The 21,567-nt window shown below is 41.5% G+C and overlaps 1 protein-coding gene and 1 long non-coding RNA gene across 3 annotated transcripts in view; both read left to right on the top strand.

Moving 5' to 3' along the window:
- Positions 1–21,567, top strand: part of LOC145434638 (uncharacterized) — a 183,819-nt gene that overhangs the window by 38,375 nt on the left and 123,877 nt on the right. The gene's annotated exons all lie outside the window — the stretch shown is intronic.
- On the top strand, positions 7,867–11,242 carry LOC145445532 (uncharacterized). 2 transcript variants are annotated; one of them, XR_013917073.1, is made up of 2 exons: positions 7,867–9,578; positions 10,635–11,242. XR_013917073.1 is itself a non-coding variant. In XM_080323720.1 (2 exons), exons 1-2 carry the CDS (start codon positions 8,140–8,142, stop codon positions 9,964–9,966), a joined length of 957 nt encoding a protein of 318 aa, XP_080179846.1. In that variant the 5' UTR covers positions 7,867–8,139; the 3' UTR covers positions 9,967–10,084. The 2 variants fall into 2 exon arrangements, 1 of the variants encoding a protein (XP_080179846.1); XM_080323720.1 differs by lacking the exon at positions 10,635–11,242 and adding an exon at positions 9,862–10,084 and having other exon boundaries at positions 7,867–8,991.

Below are 21,567 nucleotides of genomic sequence, written 5' to 3'. Positions count from 1 at the left end.
TGTATCACGTCACAATTTCCATTTGGCTACAGGCAATTTGATGGTCATTTTGACCGGCTTGCCGAGCATTAAATTTGGTAAAACGCGCAGTGGCGGCTCGTGACAATTACGGGTGGTGGGGCAAGGGCTGCAAGCGACTTTTATTAAGATGACGTCACAGTGGCGTTTTCCAACGTAAACAAGTAACTTAATGATGGTACGGTAACATGAATTTGCCGGCAACAGTGATTTTAACGTATGTGCCACGAGAGGTCCGCCGGTGAGCTGTGACTTGAAGTGTGGTAACTGCGTAAACGGCGTACGGAACAAAGATTCAACACGGTTCATGTTCGCACTAGACCTGGAAATGACTATAACTCGAGAGATAACGTAAGCCTAACTGGAAAGGTCAACGAGTTCGGACAGATACGCAATTGTTATCTCATAGATTGGACCTGTCGTATTGAATCCAAAACATCATTCTGAAGAACTAAGAATAGCAGCCTCGGAAATTCGGTCTCGGTACAGCATAGGAGATTTTGGCTTTGAAACTGGGGACTGTAACACGACACATATGGCTTTATTACTGTCTACAGGTCTGCTGCGAAATCGCCTTTGGAAATATATATTACCGAATAAATACGTGGATGAAAGCTTTAAACTTAGTACACTGTTACATGACATCATCGAGAAGTGGTCTCATGGCCCTTTTCGGTATGGTACACTGTCAAAATTAATGCGAACAGACCAACACCGAATTTTGCGCAAAATTTACTGAGGAATAGGCTGATCAAGTGATCAGCTGTTAGCTGCCATCGAAAACGAAATAGCTATCGCGCTTGACAGCAGGGGGTTGTGAGCAAATGGCTTGAAGGCCACAATTTCACGGTGAAATTGACATTGGAGAATATAATATCAAAGTAAATATTTGAATGCAAACTGAAAATGATATCATCATCTCAGTTAACGTTACCGCAGGTACACCGGCTTTTGCGTGAAATCCGCAATGCGTTGTATGCTAAAGTGTCAGATCGGAGCACATATCTACCATACTCGACCTTGATAACGAAATTACTGCCCTAATCACTGAGTGTCGACCTTGAGACTTGGCACAGCGTTCGATACTAAAACCAAGACATACTGTGCAAAAGCTTATGACGGATCTAGGTAAGTAGCATCGTATAATCTGTTAGCGATAAATGACGAGTCAGCTCTCACTCGAATTAGGAAACCAAATCACCACTAAGACAGTTCAGTGACAAACTTCAAACTTGGCACAGCGTTCGATACTAACATTAAGACTTACCGTGCTAAATTTCATAGCCGATCTCAGTATTGAACATCGTCAAAATCAATGGATACCAATACCGGCTTTTAAGTAAAATCTGTTTGCGATACATGACGGATCAGCACACACTCAACTTCGGAAACGGAATTACTACCCTAGACTTTAAGTAGAAACCCTGTAACTTGGGACAGTGTTAAATATCACCATCACGACATGACATACCAAGTTTCAAGAGTTTTCATGGTGTGAAACACCATCAAAGTCGACCTATACGAGCAAAGGTCGACTAAACGCATATTACGGTAATCGAGCTCAGATATAGATACGATTGTTACATCACACCTTAGGGGCGACCAGGCATATTTGCCACGCTTGCTCGGCCATTTTACGAATAGGAGAGAGTAAATCACCGTTTCTTTATTGTGCGCGGCTTTGAGAGAATAGACAGTAAAAGCTTGTTATGAGCGCTACCGGGGCATGCCCCGGCTAGGCATTCGCAAAGCGAAAACACGGAAGAGAATTCGATTTCTGCCGAGACTTCGCTATATATGGGCATTTACAAGCGAAAGGACAAGAAGAATACGATTTTCGCTCTGATTTCGGTATATATAGATTGGTGTGCGTCTATAACTGGTAAAGAATTGTTATTGAACAGAATATTGGGTGGGGCAATGCTCCAGTTGCTCTATAGGAAGAGCCGCCACTGTCATAGGCAGGGGTCTTTAAATTGTACTTTTGGTTCTCAAAAGTACAATTAGGTATAAAATAAAATTTCTGTCGAGTATAAAATAAGGATTTTTTTTTGTTTACCGTTTTTCGGTGTTTGCCAGTTCACTGGAGTCTCTAAGAAACGCATTGGTGGGTTTATCGCTTCCGTTCGGGCCCTGCTGACTCCAACAGGTGCTGCCTGGCGGTTGGGTGGAAAGACAGGCAGCGGCGGGGGTGCAGATGCCGCACCGCACTGGGGTTCTTCCTGCGCAGCGCTGTGTGTGTGGCTTTGCTCGCACGGCGGGATTGATTTCCGCTTCATTCCATTCCACGCTCAGCTCAGCTCATCTTTCTCTTCCTTTGTTCATTTTTCTATGTTTTGTGATCTATCGCAGCTCAAATTAAATTGTCATAGTAGGCTTCCATATTTCATATTTATCGCTCGCTATAATCTAAACTCTAGTGAGTGAGTGAATTATCTCAACTATATGTTGTAACTCGGCACGGCTGACGATTCCTGCTGAATTGGGCAAGACCGGAATATACTGTTGCCGTGTATATACCGGCAGTAGGTTGCCGGAGAGGTCCTGAAAGTGGTCAAGTCCCTGCATGGCAAGAAAACTCTGGTCACCGAGCAGCACGCCAAGCTGATGAAGTTGCGTGACAACCTGAAGGATTTGTGTTCAGCAACTACAGAGTTTCGTGAGGAGGATGGCTTCCAGAGTAAATTAGAATCAGACATGGGGTGATTACTTTATGAATGTAATCGATTGCGATTACGATTACTTCGGAATCACGCGATTACGATTACGATTACAGCAAAATTAGACAGTAGTCGATTACGATTACGATTACATTGAAAAAGTAATCACGATTACTCACGATTACATTTGTTTTGCTTAGGACTATAATCTTAAATGATATATGGGAAGACAATACAAGGATTGCGATGAAAAGGCTTAATGAGATATCAACTTTCTTCTTACATCATGCGTCATTTGCTTATTACGTCATAATATATCAATTGCCCAACTTTATAGTGGATGATTTATCGCATCCAACGATTTGCATTATTGCCAGGTCTTTACTTTCCGCACCCCAAATTCCCTAATAGAGTGCTGGGGAGCGTGCACGAAGGGGACTCAAAAGTATTTCGTAAACCAACATATATTATAGAGTATTTTCGAGAATTTAATTAATTCTTGAAAATGTTTTTCGAGCTTTGCGATTCAAATGTCTCTAGTACAGGGGTCACCAACGAGGACCAAATGAGTCGCCCGCGGTCGCTGTAGTAGTGGTGGCTTTTGGGGTGGGCGAGGTGGGCGGTCGCCTGGGGGGGAGCTGGTCGAAGGGCTCCCCTATTTAGATTATGCGCTTTTTTCAAGGATAATAACGAATAAACATGGAAATCGGTGTAAAGCAAGAATAGGATTCCGTACAGATGTGTCAATCATCATCAAATCTCTGCATTTGTTAGAAAAGTACCATATCCCGATAATCATCACGTCTCTGCATGCGGTAGAATTACTTAGTTTTGATGTAGTCTATCCTTGCACACATGCAAAAATAGACCTGGCCGAATCAAGCACCTGGCCAAACCTTGATAGATAGATAATAATAACAGATGCGAAAGAGGGGTCTGTCGTTTTTTTTCTTGGTAAAGGGCGGAAACCCGGCCCAGTGCTCAGATTGTCTTACTCTAAGTGAAGAAATACAACTGAACTTGGATAAACGACGGGAGTACGTGGTAACCCGTCGGTCGTCGCAATAATCAGTACACACTACACAAGAAGTAGCTTTTTGTTTCAAAACAGTTGGTGACCCATGCTCCAGTAGATAGCTGGGTTTGAAATGCATACCTCTTCCCCTCAAGAAAAAACATACATAGGCTATATTTTATGGGAACAGGCATTTCGGAGCCGGTCATTACCGCGCCACGATCCCACAACACACCAAAAGACATATGCAGTTTCGGCCAACACGCAACTCCACGGGATGTGATACCAAAGAAATACCTTGACCGAAACTTAGGGTATTCGTCCATTATCAATAGCCGCGCTGAGTGGGCGTGATTAATAACTCATGCCCTTCCAATCTGGGCCCACAATGCCAATGTCACCCGGCGCATCCACAAAGGAATAAAGCTATGACAATTTGTGTGTGCGTCTCACAAAAGATATTCTTTTAGTCTGCTACGTTTGGGCGAGTACAATATGTTGTGATTATACAACTGACTGGAGGTCGTGAATTAACAACATACAGTAATTATAACAACATACCAGATGCTATGAATATAAATTACGTGCCACAGCTTTACAGGTAAATCTGACACTCGGGGCTCAGAGAGGTTATAAATGGATAGTAATATAATGTAATTAGTAATTACCAATATTATTGACGAAATTCAGTTTTGAAAATTGACCAACGGTTGGATAGGGGAATTGCTGTTTTGGCTGAATTACTGATTCTAGCTACAACCCACGCTAACATGTCAGGCTATATAAGCGGATGGTTATGGCGGCAGGTCCAAATGCTAAGTAACGAACTGTGAAATAACAATTGACGCCCGTTTCAAGTAGTTATATGAGAATAAGATATACTTAACATAAAAATTCTGCCTTCAACTTAATACATATACAGCGAGCTGCTGTTACGAGAAACGGCTAAGCACGGCTCGGTTATGATATATATCAGCAGCTGTTTATTTGTAATGCTTCGTTGTGGATACTGCAATGTCTTATTCGACGAGTACAAAATTCCGAATCCTCGTCAGGTGCACATGCGTACGTAGGCATCCTGCTCGCCAAGCAGCAATGGTAAACTGCGTTTAACTAAGCACATCCAAACATTAATACATAAGTTACTATTTGAACCTATAGGCAGAGGGGTGATCAATATCCTGCTGCGAGGTAGCGGCTTTTGTAGTGTATTGATAACCTGATATACACCACGGGAGGTGTTCTTACAATCACACTACAATGTCCATCGCATGTCTGTTTACTATGTGTGGATACTTGTTACGCAATGACGAGCGGAGCTAATACTTCTGACGTAATAATGAGTCAGTGGCGTTTGAAAACAGACGTTTGTGCTATCGCTAACGTGGTGTATTATCTCATTGTTGTTCACGAATATTCAGTTTATGTCATAGTCCTTGTACAAACAAAAATTAATCGTTCTTTCACAAAAAAATCGATTAGATATGGGAAGTAGTCGATTACGATTACGATTACTTAGGTTTTTTTTCGAATGTAATCGATTGCGATTACGATTACTTCAAAATGCTGTAATCGTCGTAATCGATTACGATTACTAATCGCGATCACCCCATGTCTGATTAGAATACGTCAGAGTGGAATCAGTTTCTGTTTCCATGACAAATGTTCAGGAGTTCATCCTCGACTTGGAACTTTTTGTGCAGGCCAAACTTGATGACATCTCGGAGGCTACAAGGAAAACTGTTCAGAGGGGAGCCGGCCTTCTGGTTTGCACCCTACTTCATGGCGTCTGTGATCTCCTGGCAAACAACGCGGACATCAAAAACAACGAGATACCCCCGACGCTCCCGAAGGAACTGGTTAAGTTGCGTCGTTCACCTGTCTCTGACTTGGTTCGCGAACAGTCAGGACGGCTTCGAGCAGCTGGGTGGGCCGAAGAAAACCTCTAGGATGTCGAGACGGAGCACGCTCAACTGCGGGACTTTTACAGAGACCATGACAATTTCCGCATTACGTTGGAGGAAGAGGGCCCTGACAGCAGCTTCAGGGACGCTTGGGGTGTCCTCGAGGGTATGAACATCCACCTGCGCACCTTAAAGGACTTCTGCGGAACGCTCTTGACCGTGTCTCCAACGACGGCACCAGTGGAGGGAGATTTTTCCGCTATCGGAATTGAAAAGGATGACTACCGAGAGAGCCTGACCGATTTCTCGCTCGAAGGCTGCCTTCCTGCAAAACAGTTTCAAGAGCTGCAGAAACTTGTGTGATTTTTGGTTAGATCATTAAACTTGAAACACCGGCAGGTGGAGTAACGCATAACACGAGCTTGTTTTCACATGAAAGTCTCAGTATGGTACGCTCCTACGCCAGGAAAGCCATTTTTCATAAGAGTATAATTTAGTATAATTTAAAATTGTGGTTGAGTATAAAATAAGCTATTTTTGCTAAATTGTACTCAAGTACAATTTAAAGACCCCTGGTCATAGGCTATGTACAAATCTGCTTCTTGTTAGATTCAAGGACTGATTGCTATTAGTGGCAGACTCTTACTCTGTGAATGTGAAATCAAAAATGTTGTTGGCGAGTAATATATTATGCGTAGGAGAGTAGCTAAATTGTATTTTAACTCGCTTATTTGCAAGCATAAAGCAAGTCAAGGATACAACATCAGTAAACGTTTCGGATGTCTTCGGCGTTCCGAATCCAATCCAAATTGTCAACTAAACGTTTAAGCCTCATGGTTATTTTTTCAATTTTAGGATGCTGCTATACAAGCTAATATCAGGGAATTTCGACCAAATCGACGTTGCATTTAACGGTGGAAGCGTATGCGGTTAAACAGTGAAGGATCGTTATCAAACAGCTCATATTCCAAGGTAATCATTATCATCCAGCTAATTTTCTAATTTCGATGTATAAGACAAGTCAAGCCTAGAAAAAACACATCTCCAGGCCAAGACAGACTATGCTCTAAGATGATATTGAATTTGGACACAGATTGCTTAGTTAAACTGCTCGAATCAATAAACAAATGTTGGGCATCTCAACGGTGCCCAGACTCTTGGATGCATTCCATAATCATTCCACTGCCAAAACAGGGTACACCAACCAACGCTGCGTCGTCCTACCGACCAATCTACCTTACCAGCAACCTTTGCAAAATTATGGAAAGACTTGTAACAAATAGGTTAAATTGGTGGCTCACAGATAGAAATCTTTTCAGCATCAACCAAAGTGGTTTCCGACCAGGAAGATCCACCACTGACTGCATTATGTTTCTTCACGACGAGGTATACAAGTCCATTTTGAACAAGAGATCAGTATTAGCTGTCTTTGTCGACTTTGGGAAGGCGTACGATATGGTTTGGAGGGAAGGAGTGATTTTCAAATTGCAAAGGCTTGGGCTGTCTGGTAACATAATTAATTGGATACACTCGTTCCTTAGCAGACGCACTTTCCAAGTTCGCGTTGGTACCTCGTTGTCGGATACGTTTGAATTAGAAAATGGCACGGCTCAAGGAAGCGTAATTTGTCCGTTGCTGTTCACAATCATGATAAACGATATTCCTGACGTTATTGCATCGAGGGTCAACTTGTTTGCCGACGACGTCTATTTATGGGAGTCAGATTTACAAATCTCGGAACTCACTAGCAAAATTCAAATTTCACTTGACGACGTTTCGGAATGGTGCATACGGTGGGGTTTCAAAGTTAACATTAAGAAATCAGCGGCAGTCCTTTTCACCCGGCGGAGAAAAAACCCTGAAATAAATTTACGGCTATGCGACTCTCCCGTACAAGTTAAAGCGGGATATAAATACTTGGGGGTAATCTTTGACTCCAAACTTAATTACCGAAGCCATTCCCGAATGGTGGTTGAAAAATGCACTACGCGTCTAAACCTTCTTCGTTCCTTAGCAGGTACGTCCTGGGGTGATTCAAAACAGTGCCTGTTAGCTCTTTACATGTCCTTGATTAGATCAGTTATTGAATACGGACAGGAATCTTATTTGTTCTCGCCAAATTACGTAATGGAGTCTATACAAACGATCCAGAATGCTGCACTCAGGATTTGCAGCGGTGCTATGCGTAGCACCCCCATTTATGCGCTACAGCACTCCTGCAGGGAACCACCCGTAAAAATTAGACACTTGAATTCCTGCCTAAAATATCGGTGTAACATTAGAGCTGTTACGTGGGTTATTGTATGTATTATGATGATGCTTCCCTGTAAAGTAGCAAGGTATGACGTCATGCCTTACCCAACTGTGCATGACCGCATCACTCGTGCTTGACCGCTTTATCTCTTATATCATCTCTGGTTGATGGCACATGGAAGCCATAATAAATGTACAGCAAGAAACATGGTGTCAGAAGATAACTGAACTCGCGAGCTCTAAATCTGTCATTAGCTCGGCATAAAGATTTATCATCTTATCCAACTATATGGATCTCAGATATGTGATACCCCATCCGGATCCTTTAACTGTCTCTGGTGATTTGGCCACCAACTGGAAGAACTGGAAGCGCCATTATGAGAATTATGAAGTGGCTACAAAACTCAATAAAGAGGAACATTCCATTCGTATTGCGGCTCTTGGACCAGCTGGGTGTGATGTCTATGATGGCATTACTTTATCAGAAGATGACGCCAAGAGTTACCCAGTCGTATTGAAGAAAATGGAGGAGCGCTGTGTTGGGAAGATCAACATTATATACGAGAGGTACTGTTTTTTCAGTCGTAGTCAAGCTTCAAATGAATCATTCAACACGTACTACGAACAGCTGCGAAGGCTGATAAAAACCTGTGATTTTAAAACCTTGGAGGATGAGCTTCTCCGAGACAAAATTGTGTGTGGCATATCCGATGTTGTGCTGAGAAGAAAACTACAAGAGACAGGACTTACATTGGACTCCTGTATTTCGAGCTGCAGATTGTTTGAGTCAACTGCTCTGCAAATGGAAAAGATGACTCTAACGTCAGATGACGTTGCAATTCATGCGATACAAAATAAGTACAAGCAAAGGAAATGGCCAGCTGCTGAAAGGGACTCTAAAATGCATCGAGGATATGATGGTAGTACACCTCAATCGGAAGAGCTCCCCAAAATCTGCAAGTTTTGTAGAAAGGTGCATGTTTTTGGTCGGCGATATTGCCCGGCTAACGGCAAAACTTGTTCACGCTGTAACGGAAAAGACCATTTTGCCGTGGCATGTCAGGCAACTGTGATGATGATATCAGCTGATCGCATTGAGTCGGATGAAGAAGAGGATGACGAAGTTCTTTCGTTTGAACATGTGAGTGCTACGGAGGAATCCTATGTTAAGGAAATATTTGCTCTGTTATACCTGGTTAACATGTATGTAAAATTCCAAATTGATTGTGGCGCAACCGTAAATGTTCTTTCATGGCGAGATTACTTGAATGTAACCGGTGACACAAAATGCTCAACTTGAAACCTACTTCTATGAGACTGGTTGTATATAATAAGGAAGTGATAAGGCCTCTCGGAATAACAACGTTGGAAATCACCAATAAAAAGAATGGTGAAAACTACTTGCTAGAATTTGTAGTGGTTGAGAATCCGAACACTTTCATCATTGGTTCCGCCGATGCTCAAAGGATGAAACTAATTACGATCAATTTTGAAAACATAATGATCGAGGAACCTTCAGTACAAGCTCTTACAGCGAAGGATCCTGAATTCGCCAATTTTGCTACACTGGAGTTTGATCAAATATGTGAACAATTTTCGGATGTTTTCAATGGTACGGGAAAGATAGAGGGTAAACTTCATCTGGAAATTGATGACACTATCAATCCTGTACAGATGCCTGTTCGCAAAATACCCCTGGCACTTGAAGCACAAGTGAAGGAGAAAATTGTTAGTTTGGTTGATGCTGACATAATAGCTCCCGTGGATTGCCATACTCCCTGGATATCTAATCTGGTCACTGTAAAAAAGCAATCTGGAGATACCCGCTTGTGCCTGGATCCCCTGGCGCTGAACAAAGCTCTAAAACGCCGACAGTTGATGATATGTTACCATATATGCACAATGCCAAAGTATTTACACTGTGTGATGTAAAAAATGGATTTTGGCATGTAGAACTTGATGATACTAGTAGTTATCTAACTACATTCGGTACTCCATATGGTCGTTACAGATGGCTCCGACTGCCTTCCGGAATCAGCCCAGCACCGGAGGAGTTCATGAGAAGACTGAAGATAGCGCTGGACGGCCTGGAAGGAATCACGCCCGTCGCGGATGACATCTTGATTTATGGTGTGGGCGATACTGTTGAAGAGGCGACTATGGACAATAAGAAAAAGTTCTTTGAACTGTTGAAACGCTGTCAACAAACTGGTATTAAACTGAATAAAGCGAAACTACGCTATCTGCAGACTTAAGTGCCCTACTTAGGCCATACCATCTCAAAAGATGGTCTAAAACCCTCATCGAGCAAAATTGAAGGCATCATAAAAATGCCCCCTCCAACGGATAAGCAGGGCGTCCAGAGAATTTTAGCGATGACAAATTTTCTGCAGCGTTTTGCCCCAAAGCTTTCAGATATAACCGCTCCCATCCGCGAACTCCTAAAAAAGACAACGCGTTCATATGGGATCCAATCCTACATGGGACATGGTTTGAGAAAATAAAACAAACCTTGATCAACGCGCCAGTTTTACAATACTTCGACACGCACCTATGGTACTGCAATGTGATGCCAGTTCAAAGGGGCTAGGATGCTGTGTATTGCAAAACTCTCACCCTGTTGCCTATGCTTCACGGGCGTTGACAACAACGGAGTGCAACTATGCGCAAATCGGAAAAGAATTGCTTGCTATTCTCTTTGCCATGGAAAAATTTGAGCTATATGTCTATGGCAGATTTGTAACAGTAGAAAGCGATCACAAACCTCTGAAAGTGATCACAAAGAAAAGTCTGGTTAATGCACCAAAACGGTTACAGCGCATGTTACTTCAGCTCCAAAAGTATGACTTCGAGGTGATATACAAGCCTGGATCACAATTATTTGTGGCGGATACGTTGAGGCGTGCGTACATTCCGAAGTCACCCAAAGACGCAGAAACTGCTGATGTGTTTGATATCTTTCAACAGATTGAACATATCGACATGTTGAATGATATACCGGTATCAAGCTCAACGCTCGGCATGGTCAGCAGAGCAACAATCTCTGATTCTGTCATGAACACGTTAATCTCTTTTATAAAACATGGGTGGCCGAATGAAGCCAAGCTGGTACCCCAATCAATTCGAAATTTCTACTGTTTTAAAGAGGAGTTGACATTTCAGGATCAAATCGTTCTGAAGGGTGATCGTATTGTCATACCGTCGTCCATAAAAGGCACTATTCTCAAGCGACTTCATGCAAGTCATGTTGGAATTCAAGGTTGTGTACGCCGGGCTCGTGAATGTTTGTATTGGCCCAACATGGTTAACGATATTACGGACTTCGTATCAAGCTGTCCCACATGTGGCTTACACCAACCCAACCAACAGAAGGAAAGTCTGATTTCACATCCGGTACCAGGACGTCCTTGGCAAATACTCAGTAGCGATTTATGTGAATTTGACGGACAACATTATTTGATTACAGTTGATCACTACTCGGATTATTTTGAGGTAGATCGGCTAACCTCACAGACTTCTACAGCAGTTATTCGCCGCTTAAAATCACATATGGCACGTCATGGAATCTGCGACAAATTGATTACTGACAATGTTCCATGCTATGCTGCTCATGACTTCGAGGCATTTGCAAAGGAATATGAGTTTGAACATGTGACTAGCTCTCCAGGACACAGCCAATCGAATGGAAAGGCGGAATCAGCTGTCAAAATCTTCAAATCGTTACTTCGTAAAGCGACAACTGACAAAAAAAGACATAAGTATTGTACTATTGGATTGGAGGAACACTCCAGGCGAGACTGTTCCTGGCTCTCCAGCACAGAGGCTATTTGGAAGGCGCACCAAGACCTTGTTACCAATAGCAACTAAACTGCTTGAGCCGAAAATTGTTTCTGATGTCATTCCATCGCTTATGGATCGAAAAAGAAAACAGGCAAAGTATTACAATCGTGGTGCAAAAGACCTCGCCCTGTTGAGTCCTGGTCAACAGGTTCGATTCAAAAGGACAGAAAATGGCTTGTGGCTCGAAGCGGTGGTGATTAAGCAACTGAATGATCGATCGTACATTGTTAAGGCGACAGATGGAACGATCTACCGACGCAACAGAAAGTTTATTCGAGCTACTGTAACTCGCCCGCATGTTGCATTTGACTTTGACGACATTTCGATTGCCAGACCAGCAGTAGTGAACAGCGACACTAATGGGTCGTTATCTGGTTCCAGTAGCAGCAGACCAAGCCGTACAGTAATTCGACCAGCATACTTGCAAGACTATGTTACAACTTGATTCGTTGCTGTAATTTATATCGTTAATCGGTTCGCTTCGTTTTCTATTATTTTGTGATGTTTTGAGACGGGGATGTTACGTGGGTTATTGTATGTATTATGATGATGCTTCCCTGTAAAGTAGCAAGGTATGACGTCATGCCTTACCCAACTGTGCATGACCGCATCACTCGTGCTTGACCGCTTTATCTCTTATATCATCTCTGGTTGATGGCACATGGAAGCCATAATAAATGTACAGCAAGAAACAAGAGCAAGAGACAATCACCCCTGCCGCAACTTGATAATACAATCATGGCATGAAATTTTTCCGGACTCTCAGCGATTCATTACATTCAACATGTTGAGTAGACTTCGGTGGCTGGATGAGCTACATGTTCATCGGATACAATCCCTGCCTATTCCCCCGTGGGATGATATTTATATATGTGTGGACGACAGTTTGTATTCCAAAATTGTCAATTTTCACCACCCTACTGTAATTGAACTAACTTGTAACCAGTACCTTAATGAAAAATGTAGGAACCACACAAGAATCTACAATGACGGCTCTAAAAACGACCACGGATCAGTGGCATAGCAGCCACCTGGCGATTCTGGCTCTGCGCCAGGGGCGGCAGGCTCCAAGGGGGCGGCAAAATGAGGCTGCACAGTGTTCACAGCCGGCTAAAAGCAGCGTAATTGCTAGTTCTATAGCTGGCGTCTCATGAGCAATTACTTAATCGGACTGGTCTCAATCGAAAGCTAGTGTCGCGCTGATTCCGAGTATAATAACATGGCAATCGAACCACTCCAAAATCGCCATCAAGGCCGATTGTTCCTAACAATCGGAGCGCCGCAACAGGTTGACCAATCGCCCATGATAGTAGAAATAATATCGAGCGATTATTCGGAATAACGCCGATTTTTAGACCAGCATTCAAACAGTATTTCCGGCATCAGGGCAACCATAGCTTTCGATTAAGATCAGTATTGTTAAGTTCAAGCGCTCGGAGGGCATGGTCAACTATAGGATGACCATGACCAATTATGCTGCTTTTAGCTGTCGCAGCATGAGACTTGTCTGGGAATTCAAGTGTGACAACTAATTTGCCCATTAGGGGTGTAAAAAAAACTTTTTTTTTCAAATTTCATCGGCTTGGTTGTCAAGTCGTCAGGTTACCTAACAAAACGTTGCACACCAAATTTGACTCAACTCCAGCCAGTAGAGCCCGAGATCAGTCAAATTGAAATTTCAGTGATGTTTGAAATATTTGTTTTTACGGTGACCAATGGCCGACATGACCAAATTCATTTTACAGTTATGCCTGAAAATGCAGGGGTTTCTTTTCCACATGTTTTGATCTTGACAAGGGCGTATGGTGGAGTTTGGATGAAGACATAGCCAGTGAACGAGAAAAAGATATGAAACGGATGAGCTGGAAATTAATCCACTTCACTGAAATAGACATGTCAAAACGATGGTGGGATGATTTTCACGAGTACTTTACTTACTGAAATTCACGACCACGAAATGGAAATGAACTGATAATAAGCACGCAAAATACGGGTGAATATATTTATCAAGTGATAGTCAATATCTATATTGTTTGTCGGTCCAATGTAGATTTCTTCACGACACAATTTGATACTATATGATATTCTATTATTGGCTCTGCAGCACTCCTATAGTACTCACTCAGGCAAATTATATGACTAATTATTACTCTATGACAGGAAGGGGGGGGGGTGTTCAGATGATATTTAAAGACCAGAAATGACTAATGTTCTTTATAAGCTCAGTGGGTTACCATTGAGTTTCCCTGCAGCTAAATTGGTCCGACAAAAATACTCTTAGATAAGAATATCACTTGAGAAATATATTTATCCGCATTTCAGCTGCTTGTCACTTCATTTTATTTCGTGGTCGGCAATTTCAGTGCGTAAAGTACTCTATTTGAAAACTGTCTCACCAGTCTTTTAACGTGGCTGTTTCAATGAAGAGGACTAATTTCCAGCTAATCCGTGTCATATCTCTTTTTCGTTTATTGGCGATGTTTTCATCCAAACTCTACCAAAGGCCCTTGTCAAGATCAAAACAAGTGGAAAAGACATCCCTGGGTCTTCAGGTATACCTGGAACACAGTTTTTAGTCATGTCGCCGTGACGAAATTGGTCACCGTAAATACTATTATTTTCAAAATGACCGAAATTTCAATTTGACTGACCTCGGCTGCTGATGGTTGGAATTGAGTCAAATTTGGTGTGCAGCCTTTTTCAGGTAACCTGACGATTTGACAACTAAACCAATAAAATTTGAAGAAATTTTTTTAACACCCCTTGCCAATCTATCCGTATGCTAGTGATCTCTACTCTGGGTTATGATTTGGTACATCAGACCGAGATAGCTGTGAAGGTAAACCGGTCCTAGGAACTGTTTAAGTTAGTAATAATTGTCAGATAGACAGAGTGTGCTTAAATTTATACAGGACTTGAATTAGGACTCGAAAATGGAACACATTCGTTCGCTACGTCTTTAATATTTTTTGCCTTATTAACGTTGAGACGGTGAGGCTGAGACGCGGGATATTATTTGTATTAATTTTCATTGAAAAGATTGCTTGAGCATGAATCTATGTCGAAATTTGCTGCGGTCTACTTAGGGGGCGGCATTTTAGCGAGAGCCAGGGGCGGCAGCACATGCTGCTACGCCAGTGCCACGGATGGGGCGCAGGATTCTTCGTCGAGAGTGTTAAGTATTCTTTTAATGTCGCTCTCCCACAACAAGTGTCCGTATTTACTGCGGAGCTTGTCGGGATATTAAAGGGTCTTTTATGGGCTGAAAACAATCTTCGCCCACAGTGTGAATTAGCTATTTTTTCAGACAGTCTGGGTGCCATTTGGGCCATAGCCAACCGTCAGTATGAGAATTTTTTAATTACTGAAATTATTCTGTCTTGCCGAAATCTGTCGCGGAGCAACATAATGACGCACATTATATGGATTCCTGGGCACATAGGAGTGGGTCAAAACGAGCAGGCTGATCAGCTATAGCCAGAAGCGCTGCGTGCCGAACTCCAGCTCGTGAGATCGAACAAATCTCGTTGTCAATCAAGGAAGTACGATCGCAAATCGTCAAACACTGTGAGGAAAGATGGAATGATGAATTCAAGGAATCAGATGATTATTCGCATTTTTTTAAACACTTCGTTTGGTAAACAACTAAGAAAATAAAAACGGAAATATCTTGGTTAGGAGCAAAATTGTAATTTTATATTAAAACATCAAGTTAAAAATGTTTGTAACAGTAATAAATTATGTTGATGTCGGCCATGCTGATTATGAAGCTGTCAACAATGTGTGTTCTGAAGCTTGACAAAGCGCAGAATCCACATGTTCATAAGCCTATCGTTGCTCAGATAATGAAATTTCATTCTGTCTTGCGAATCGGCACAGTCTTACGTTCATAACTAAGTTGGACGAATAGATTGAGGATGGCTTTTTTAAATCTCGGTGATGTCAGCGCTCACTATGGGGAGCGGGAAAGCTCATGGGGCTGGCGCTGGGCTCAGGGGCGGTGTTGGGAGACATGGATAGAAATGTATCTCAGTTTAAACATATGTGTACTAGCAATCCTATGAAATTGGTATTCGATAGTTCCTTTTTCAATCTAAATCTTAATTATTTGTACGGTGAACCACTAAAATAAATAATATTCTAAACATTGTATTTTCATAAGCATATATCAATTCGTAAAAATTCCATAATTTAACTACAATTTTCATTTGCGATTTCAGTAATTTCAGATGAAGTGTGGTGGGCTCAAGGTTACTGGATCAGCGAAGGTTATGAAAGAAATGTTGTTTAGGTCCCTATTACAAGATACAACCACATCCATGCAGCTATCTAACATTGTAGCAGGGCTGTTAACTACACGACCGACTATTTCATCGGGCCCGTGTATGAATCTGCCGCAGACCAAATGGGAATACAATACAAATACAGCAATCAGCATATGTTACTCTCCTGTTTGCAGCTGAAAGGCGATGCTTTGCTAGTGTCACGTCATATTGACATACAAAGTGTTCATATCTCATTTAAAAACCAGCTAGTAGGCGCTAAAGAGTGTCCGGAATTTGAAGCACAAACTATGGTTACCCTATCATATGACATTGACTGCCGGTCGCCATCTCATCCGCGTAGGCAGTGTCTTAACAAGCCAAGCCGTGAATGAAGCCGTGCTACAAGTCTACAGTTTCGGAATCAAGAATAAGAAATGTCGGGTTGGTTTAATTGACCATTGTAGTCGATGAAAACCATGAATACCACAAACAACAACGATTTCCAATCCCAAAAATGCACGTTTCGGGTGCATTAATTGAACTTACCAATAGACGGTTGTCTTTGCATCCAGTGTAAAATTCAGATAGTTTCCTTCTCGTCAATTTGCAGTTATCAAACATTATATTTTTGCATTCGACGGACTTGAGTATAGTTGCAATTTCGGGGTAATTTTCGGCTGGCATTTTGACATCATGTATTTCCAGATTGGAGAGCTGTAAAACAATTTTTGACCATAGCCGATTGATTTACAGATGTCATTTAAATTAGATTGGGGATGATCTATTTTCTTGCATAATAAAACTCGGGAATCATGAATTGTCATTGATATTAGGGATCGCGCGAACCTTTGAAAGTTTCTGGTTCATGTGAACGCGTACGTTCGCCAATGATGTCACGTTACGTGATATTTCTAATTTTAACCTTACGTTTCTGCGAAATATATGATAACTAACGACGACTTGGGCTACCTTATGCCACAATGCTGAAGTATATGCTGACATTTTTAATATCACATAAAGCAGTGGTTCTCAACCGCCGCCAGGTATATTACAATTTCATACTTTAATTTCAAGATGCAATGTTGAAGGCTGGTCCATCGATAAAATAAATAAAACATCAAATTTTAAACTGATTCATAACTTCGTGAGGTAACATCAGGGCTGGAAACATGTTCGATTTGACTTAACGATCAAGTCGTTTCATTTGACGACATGCGAGCGACAAATACAGAACAGATACGATTCTACACATCGTCACTAATTAATTAATATAAAATGCGAATTTGAGTGCAGACGGATCGCGGTTTCGATTCCCGAGTTCTCCGCATTTCACGACCTAATATGAACGCGTACTACAACTGAATAGGGCTTCATTCGAATACCCGCAAATTTACTTTGCATGTCGAGTATAAGAATAATTTAATCAGCACTAAAACGCCAACGGACTATAGCCGCAGGCGCACAATTATGTTGTGTTATAATTAAAATTTTCACGGATAATATGAGTAACGCTGAACTAGGTGTAGTTTTATGATGATATATCAAAATTCTACACATCGTCACTAATTATTTAATATAAAATGCGATTTTGAGCGCTGCGACTTGATAATATTAATCCCTACGCTCTGATGCATGATTTTTTTGTGATAAGGACCTTGGTAACATTCAGAGTCTGCAACGATTGTTTGGATATACATTATATAGCAATACCCCACTAAACTATAGGCGGTTAGATCATTCTATTGGTCAGAGATAAGTCATCCGTCCATATTTTTAAACTTGATTTTATGTATACAAGTTACGGTCTCTGCAGGCTCGACATTTTACGACCTATTTTCATTAGACGCAGGCAAGCGATTCTCAAGTTCGGAGCTACGGAAACAAATCACTCGCATGTGCGCGTTCCGAAGTCGTAACAGCTTAGTAGCATATACGCGAATCCCAAGGTGAAAATAATTGAACAAACTATAGCTGTCAAATTTGGATTTTAATAAAATAGTATTTACGGTGGCCAATTCTTCAATTATTTATTATAGTTGTGGCCACCGTGAATACTATTTTATTCGAATCGGAATTTTTCGACGGCAATAACTCCGTTTCCACCTGTTGGCATTGAGTGAAATCATGAGCCAACCATCAAAATTTCATCGGCGTGTTCCACAGACAACATGAAATTCCCAGTCTTTATCATGATCTCCAATTTTCATAATAAAGGGAAGCCGAGGCCTACGATATGAATATCGTAGGCGCCGGTGAAGCTATACGAAAACCTCATTTCCATCTATATTTTGTATTTCACTTGTCAAACTGATAAATAAATCACGGACATAACAGAAATAGCCTACCCAGCACGTAGATTACATGTGTGTTGAGTAGGGCTGTTTTTTTGACCTAAAAATAGGAAGATGTTGACCTGAAAAATCAAAATTTAGGCTTTTTGACCTCACGTATGGAATTTAGCTGTTTAAGCACATAATGGTAAAATTGTACTGGCCTGAAAAAAAGTTTTTGACTAAAAAACTGACATTATTTTACATGAATAAACTTGTATTTTGACGAAATCTGGCCCTATGAAGAATTACAGTATTTACATCACGTATTATGGAAGAAATAATTAAAATTTGCGATGGTACAACGAATGATACTTTCCTATATACTCGGGTAGAAACAGTCTGTCCTTACTAAGTAGCTTGAAAAAAAATCGAGAAAGCACGTTCAACAGCAGCAGTTGTTGGCTGACAACACTGAAGTTGTGCGTACACTGCTGGTGACACACCGTGTTGCTTCATTCTGACAATGTTCTCTACATCAAAATCGTTCATGGTGCGCTTCTTGATATAAGAACCATGCGATGCCCAAGCAGTTTATCTTTAGGTAGGATGTCGCGGTACGTTGACCATAACACCATGTCAACTTATTTGTGTCATTTGACCATTTATGATTCACAATCAGCAGACAATGTTCCGTTAACAACGGTAGGCCCATAAAAAAGGCTACAGGCTGTAAAATATCAAATGATAAGTTCACCATCAGTGCAAAATTTTCGACACAAACGAAATGCAGGGGTCCAAAAATTTTTGACTTATTTTGTCATTTCAAAATAGTTCCCCTAATGATGAGATTAAACTGTCCAGATCCACATCAGGATACAGTAGTTCTTTTCAACCCGTGGAATGATAATTACTTGTGCGAATGAAAAAAAGGCAGTGCGAATGAAGACGGTGATGCGAACGGTGCCAATGAAAATCCGGATCCGCATAAAAATCGTAAATGATTGTTAATTTTTCTGACGTGGAATAATTCAAATAAACCTGATAGGAAATATAAATACACTGTCCGCTTAACTTTTGTGGTTGTGACGCAATTTTAAAAACTTGTTTGACTTACGATGCACCACTAACTGTAGCTTTGAGAATTATTTTGTCTCTCACAAGCCTTAGAGGATAATTATTAGGTAACCAAAAGTCTGTTTCGAAAGCAGGTGTAGTGGCAGACATACAATGTATCAGCCCATCTCAGCCGGCGACAGACTGAAATAATGACGTCAAATTGTCTTTCTGCTGTCTTTTTCTGCACAATTATGATATTTTTGTAATAACAGGTAGATCAGCGCGAGGAACGAGGATAGTAGTAAGTACCATCATTACGGACTCAATTTTTCAAGTTACTGTAATGCAAATTTTTACCCGTCAAGGATTATTAAAGTATGGGTCGCAAAGGGTAAAATTTTGGGTCGACACGGTGCCAGAGCTATCTGTTAATATGTATGTAATATTTCTTGAATTTATTGCACAAATATCCATCTATAGTTTTTACATGTCCAAGGTAACTGTACGTTGGTATGATTGCCGATAATTGAGCCAATCAGAAATATGGCATCATCATGAAAATGTGTAAACCTTTGGTTTGAATTGATGATGCGATTTGTCCGACTGGTTTCATCTTTTTCTTTGGAAAACATGGTCAAATACCGTTGGGATGAGATAGTGTAGGGGTGTGCAACGAGCGGATTTGGGCCTCTGAGACTCATACATTTAGAGGCTACCCCTTCTGCGCAGGGCAACATGAAGAGGTGAAGTTTTGGATAACATACGACTGATATGATGAGGCATCAAAAGCCTCAACACAAACATGTTGGTTTTTGACCCTGTCGACGAACTGGAGTCCCCGGGACCTTTGTGTCGTTCTTGGACAAACTCAAACAACAATAGCTTAACCGAGAAGCGTTTTCGTGAAATACTTGAAATCGTAACGAGAGAAAAGAATTGCCTTTTTAACGAGACACTCGATGGCCTAGTCCGGGGTGTCAAACGCAAATTACTCCGCGGGCCGGATTAAAACCGTCAAAACGTTCACGGGCCGCACCAGTCAACTGATTCGAACATGTTTCCACATGCCCCTGCTTTTCAATTGAATACTTCATTATCAAGCATATATAAACAATGTCACACCGTATCACGGACCATAGGGGTTTTATTCGCGAACAATGGAATTAGCAACAATACGATGATTGGTTGGTTGAATGTTATTTATTATTATTATTGATGAAAAGATGAGTGACGCTTTTCGCCTGTGAGGCCAGGTGCGTCACGGACTAGAATGAGCGATCGATATACCAAAATATGGGCAAGAACCGATTTACAAGTAAGTACCACAAGATATAACAAATTTTGCAACATGGGATAACATTTCGGGGTTGATCAGTAGATTTTCGAGTGTTGCAGTGATTTTGAGTTCGCGCGCCCTCTCGAATAAAAAGTTCCGATGAAAATCATATCGAATGCAGTCCGCTAACTCATCACCAGCGATATCAGCATACCCCGGTACCCAGGCCAGGACAAAGACGGCGCCTTTCTGAACCGCTTGGTCCAGCAAGCGACCACATTCAAATATAACATTCTGCGTTTGCTGAGCCTGCAAGTTGGATAGCACGCTCAAACTGTCCGAGAGAATCAGATATGTTTGATGGTATGAGCCATTCTGGCAGATCCATTTTAGAGCGTGGAGAATGGCTTGTGCTTCTATGGAGAAGATTGACTTAAGTGTGGAACACGGCTAGGAAAAGTTTATCATCAGCGACGGGATGGTAAATGCAAAACCTACTCCCTCTGCTGATTTAGAGCCGTCAGTGTATATTTCAGTGCCATCGTTATATCGTTCGAATATGAAGTCCAGGACTATGGGTTTATGTGACAGAGGTGCGATGTATTTTTTAATGATTTTTGCAAGGTCTAAATCAATATTAGGTGATTGCATCAGCAATGGAGGCAAATCTGGAAGAGTTTTTCTTTCCAGGACAAGGTTATTCAGAGGCTCGACATTGGTGGCGATGTTGAAAGTAATGAATTTTGGGTTCATGAGGCTATATATCTCCTGCCAAGAGTCTTCAAGAACTCCTAATGTTGGGTGTTCGTGAGCCTGGTAACGTCTAAGGTGGCAGCGATAGTTAAGGCTAAGCTGTTTATGGCGTAGATGGAGAGGAAGTTCGTCACATGATGCTTCCAGTGCACAAATGGGGGCGCTGCGCATTGCTCCGCAGCAGAGTCGGAGAGCTTGATCTCGTATGATGCGTAACTTGTCCAGATACTTTTTTGGGGCGAAGTAATATGCTG

Source organism: Botryllus schlosseri, chromosome 1, assembly GCF_051294905.1.
Source record: "Botryllus schlosseri isolate E-star chromosome 1, Bs_hap1, whole genome shotgun sequence".
NCBI lineage: Eukaryota > Metazoa > Chordata > Ascidiacea > Stolidobranchia > Styelidae > Botryllus > Botryllus schlosseri.
Note: the sequence above shows the minus strand (reverse complement) of the source record. Positions and strands in the feature narration are given on the sequence as shown.

Bases quoted from the DNA above. Each gene is read 5' to 3' on its own strand.
- LOC145445532 (XM_080323720.1), top strand. From the start codon at position 8,140: ATGGATCTCAGATATGTGATACCCCATCCGGATCCTTTAACTGTCTCT. The intron at 8,992-9,861 runs GTGAGTGCTACG...TGGTCGTTACAG, and splicing joins AAGTTCTTTCGTTTGAACAT to ATGGCTCCGACTGCCTTCCG.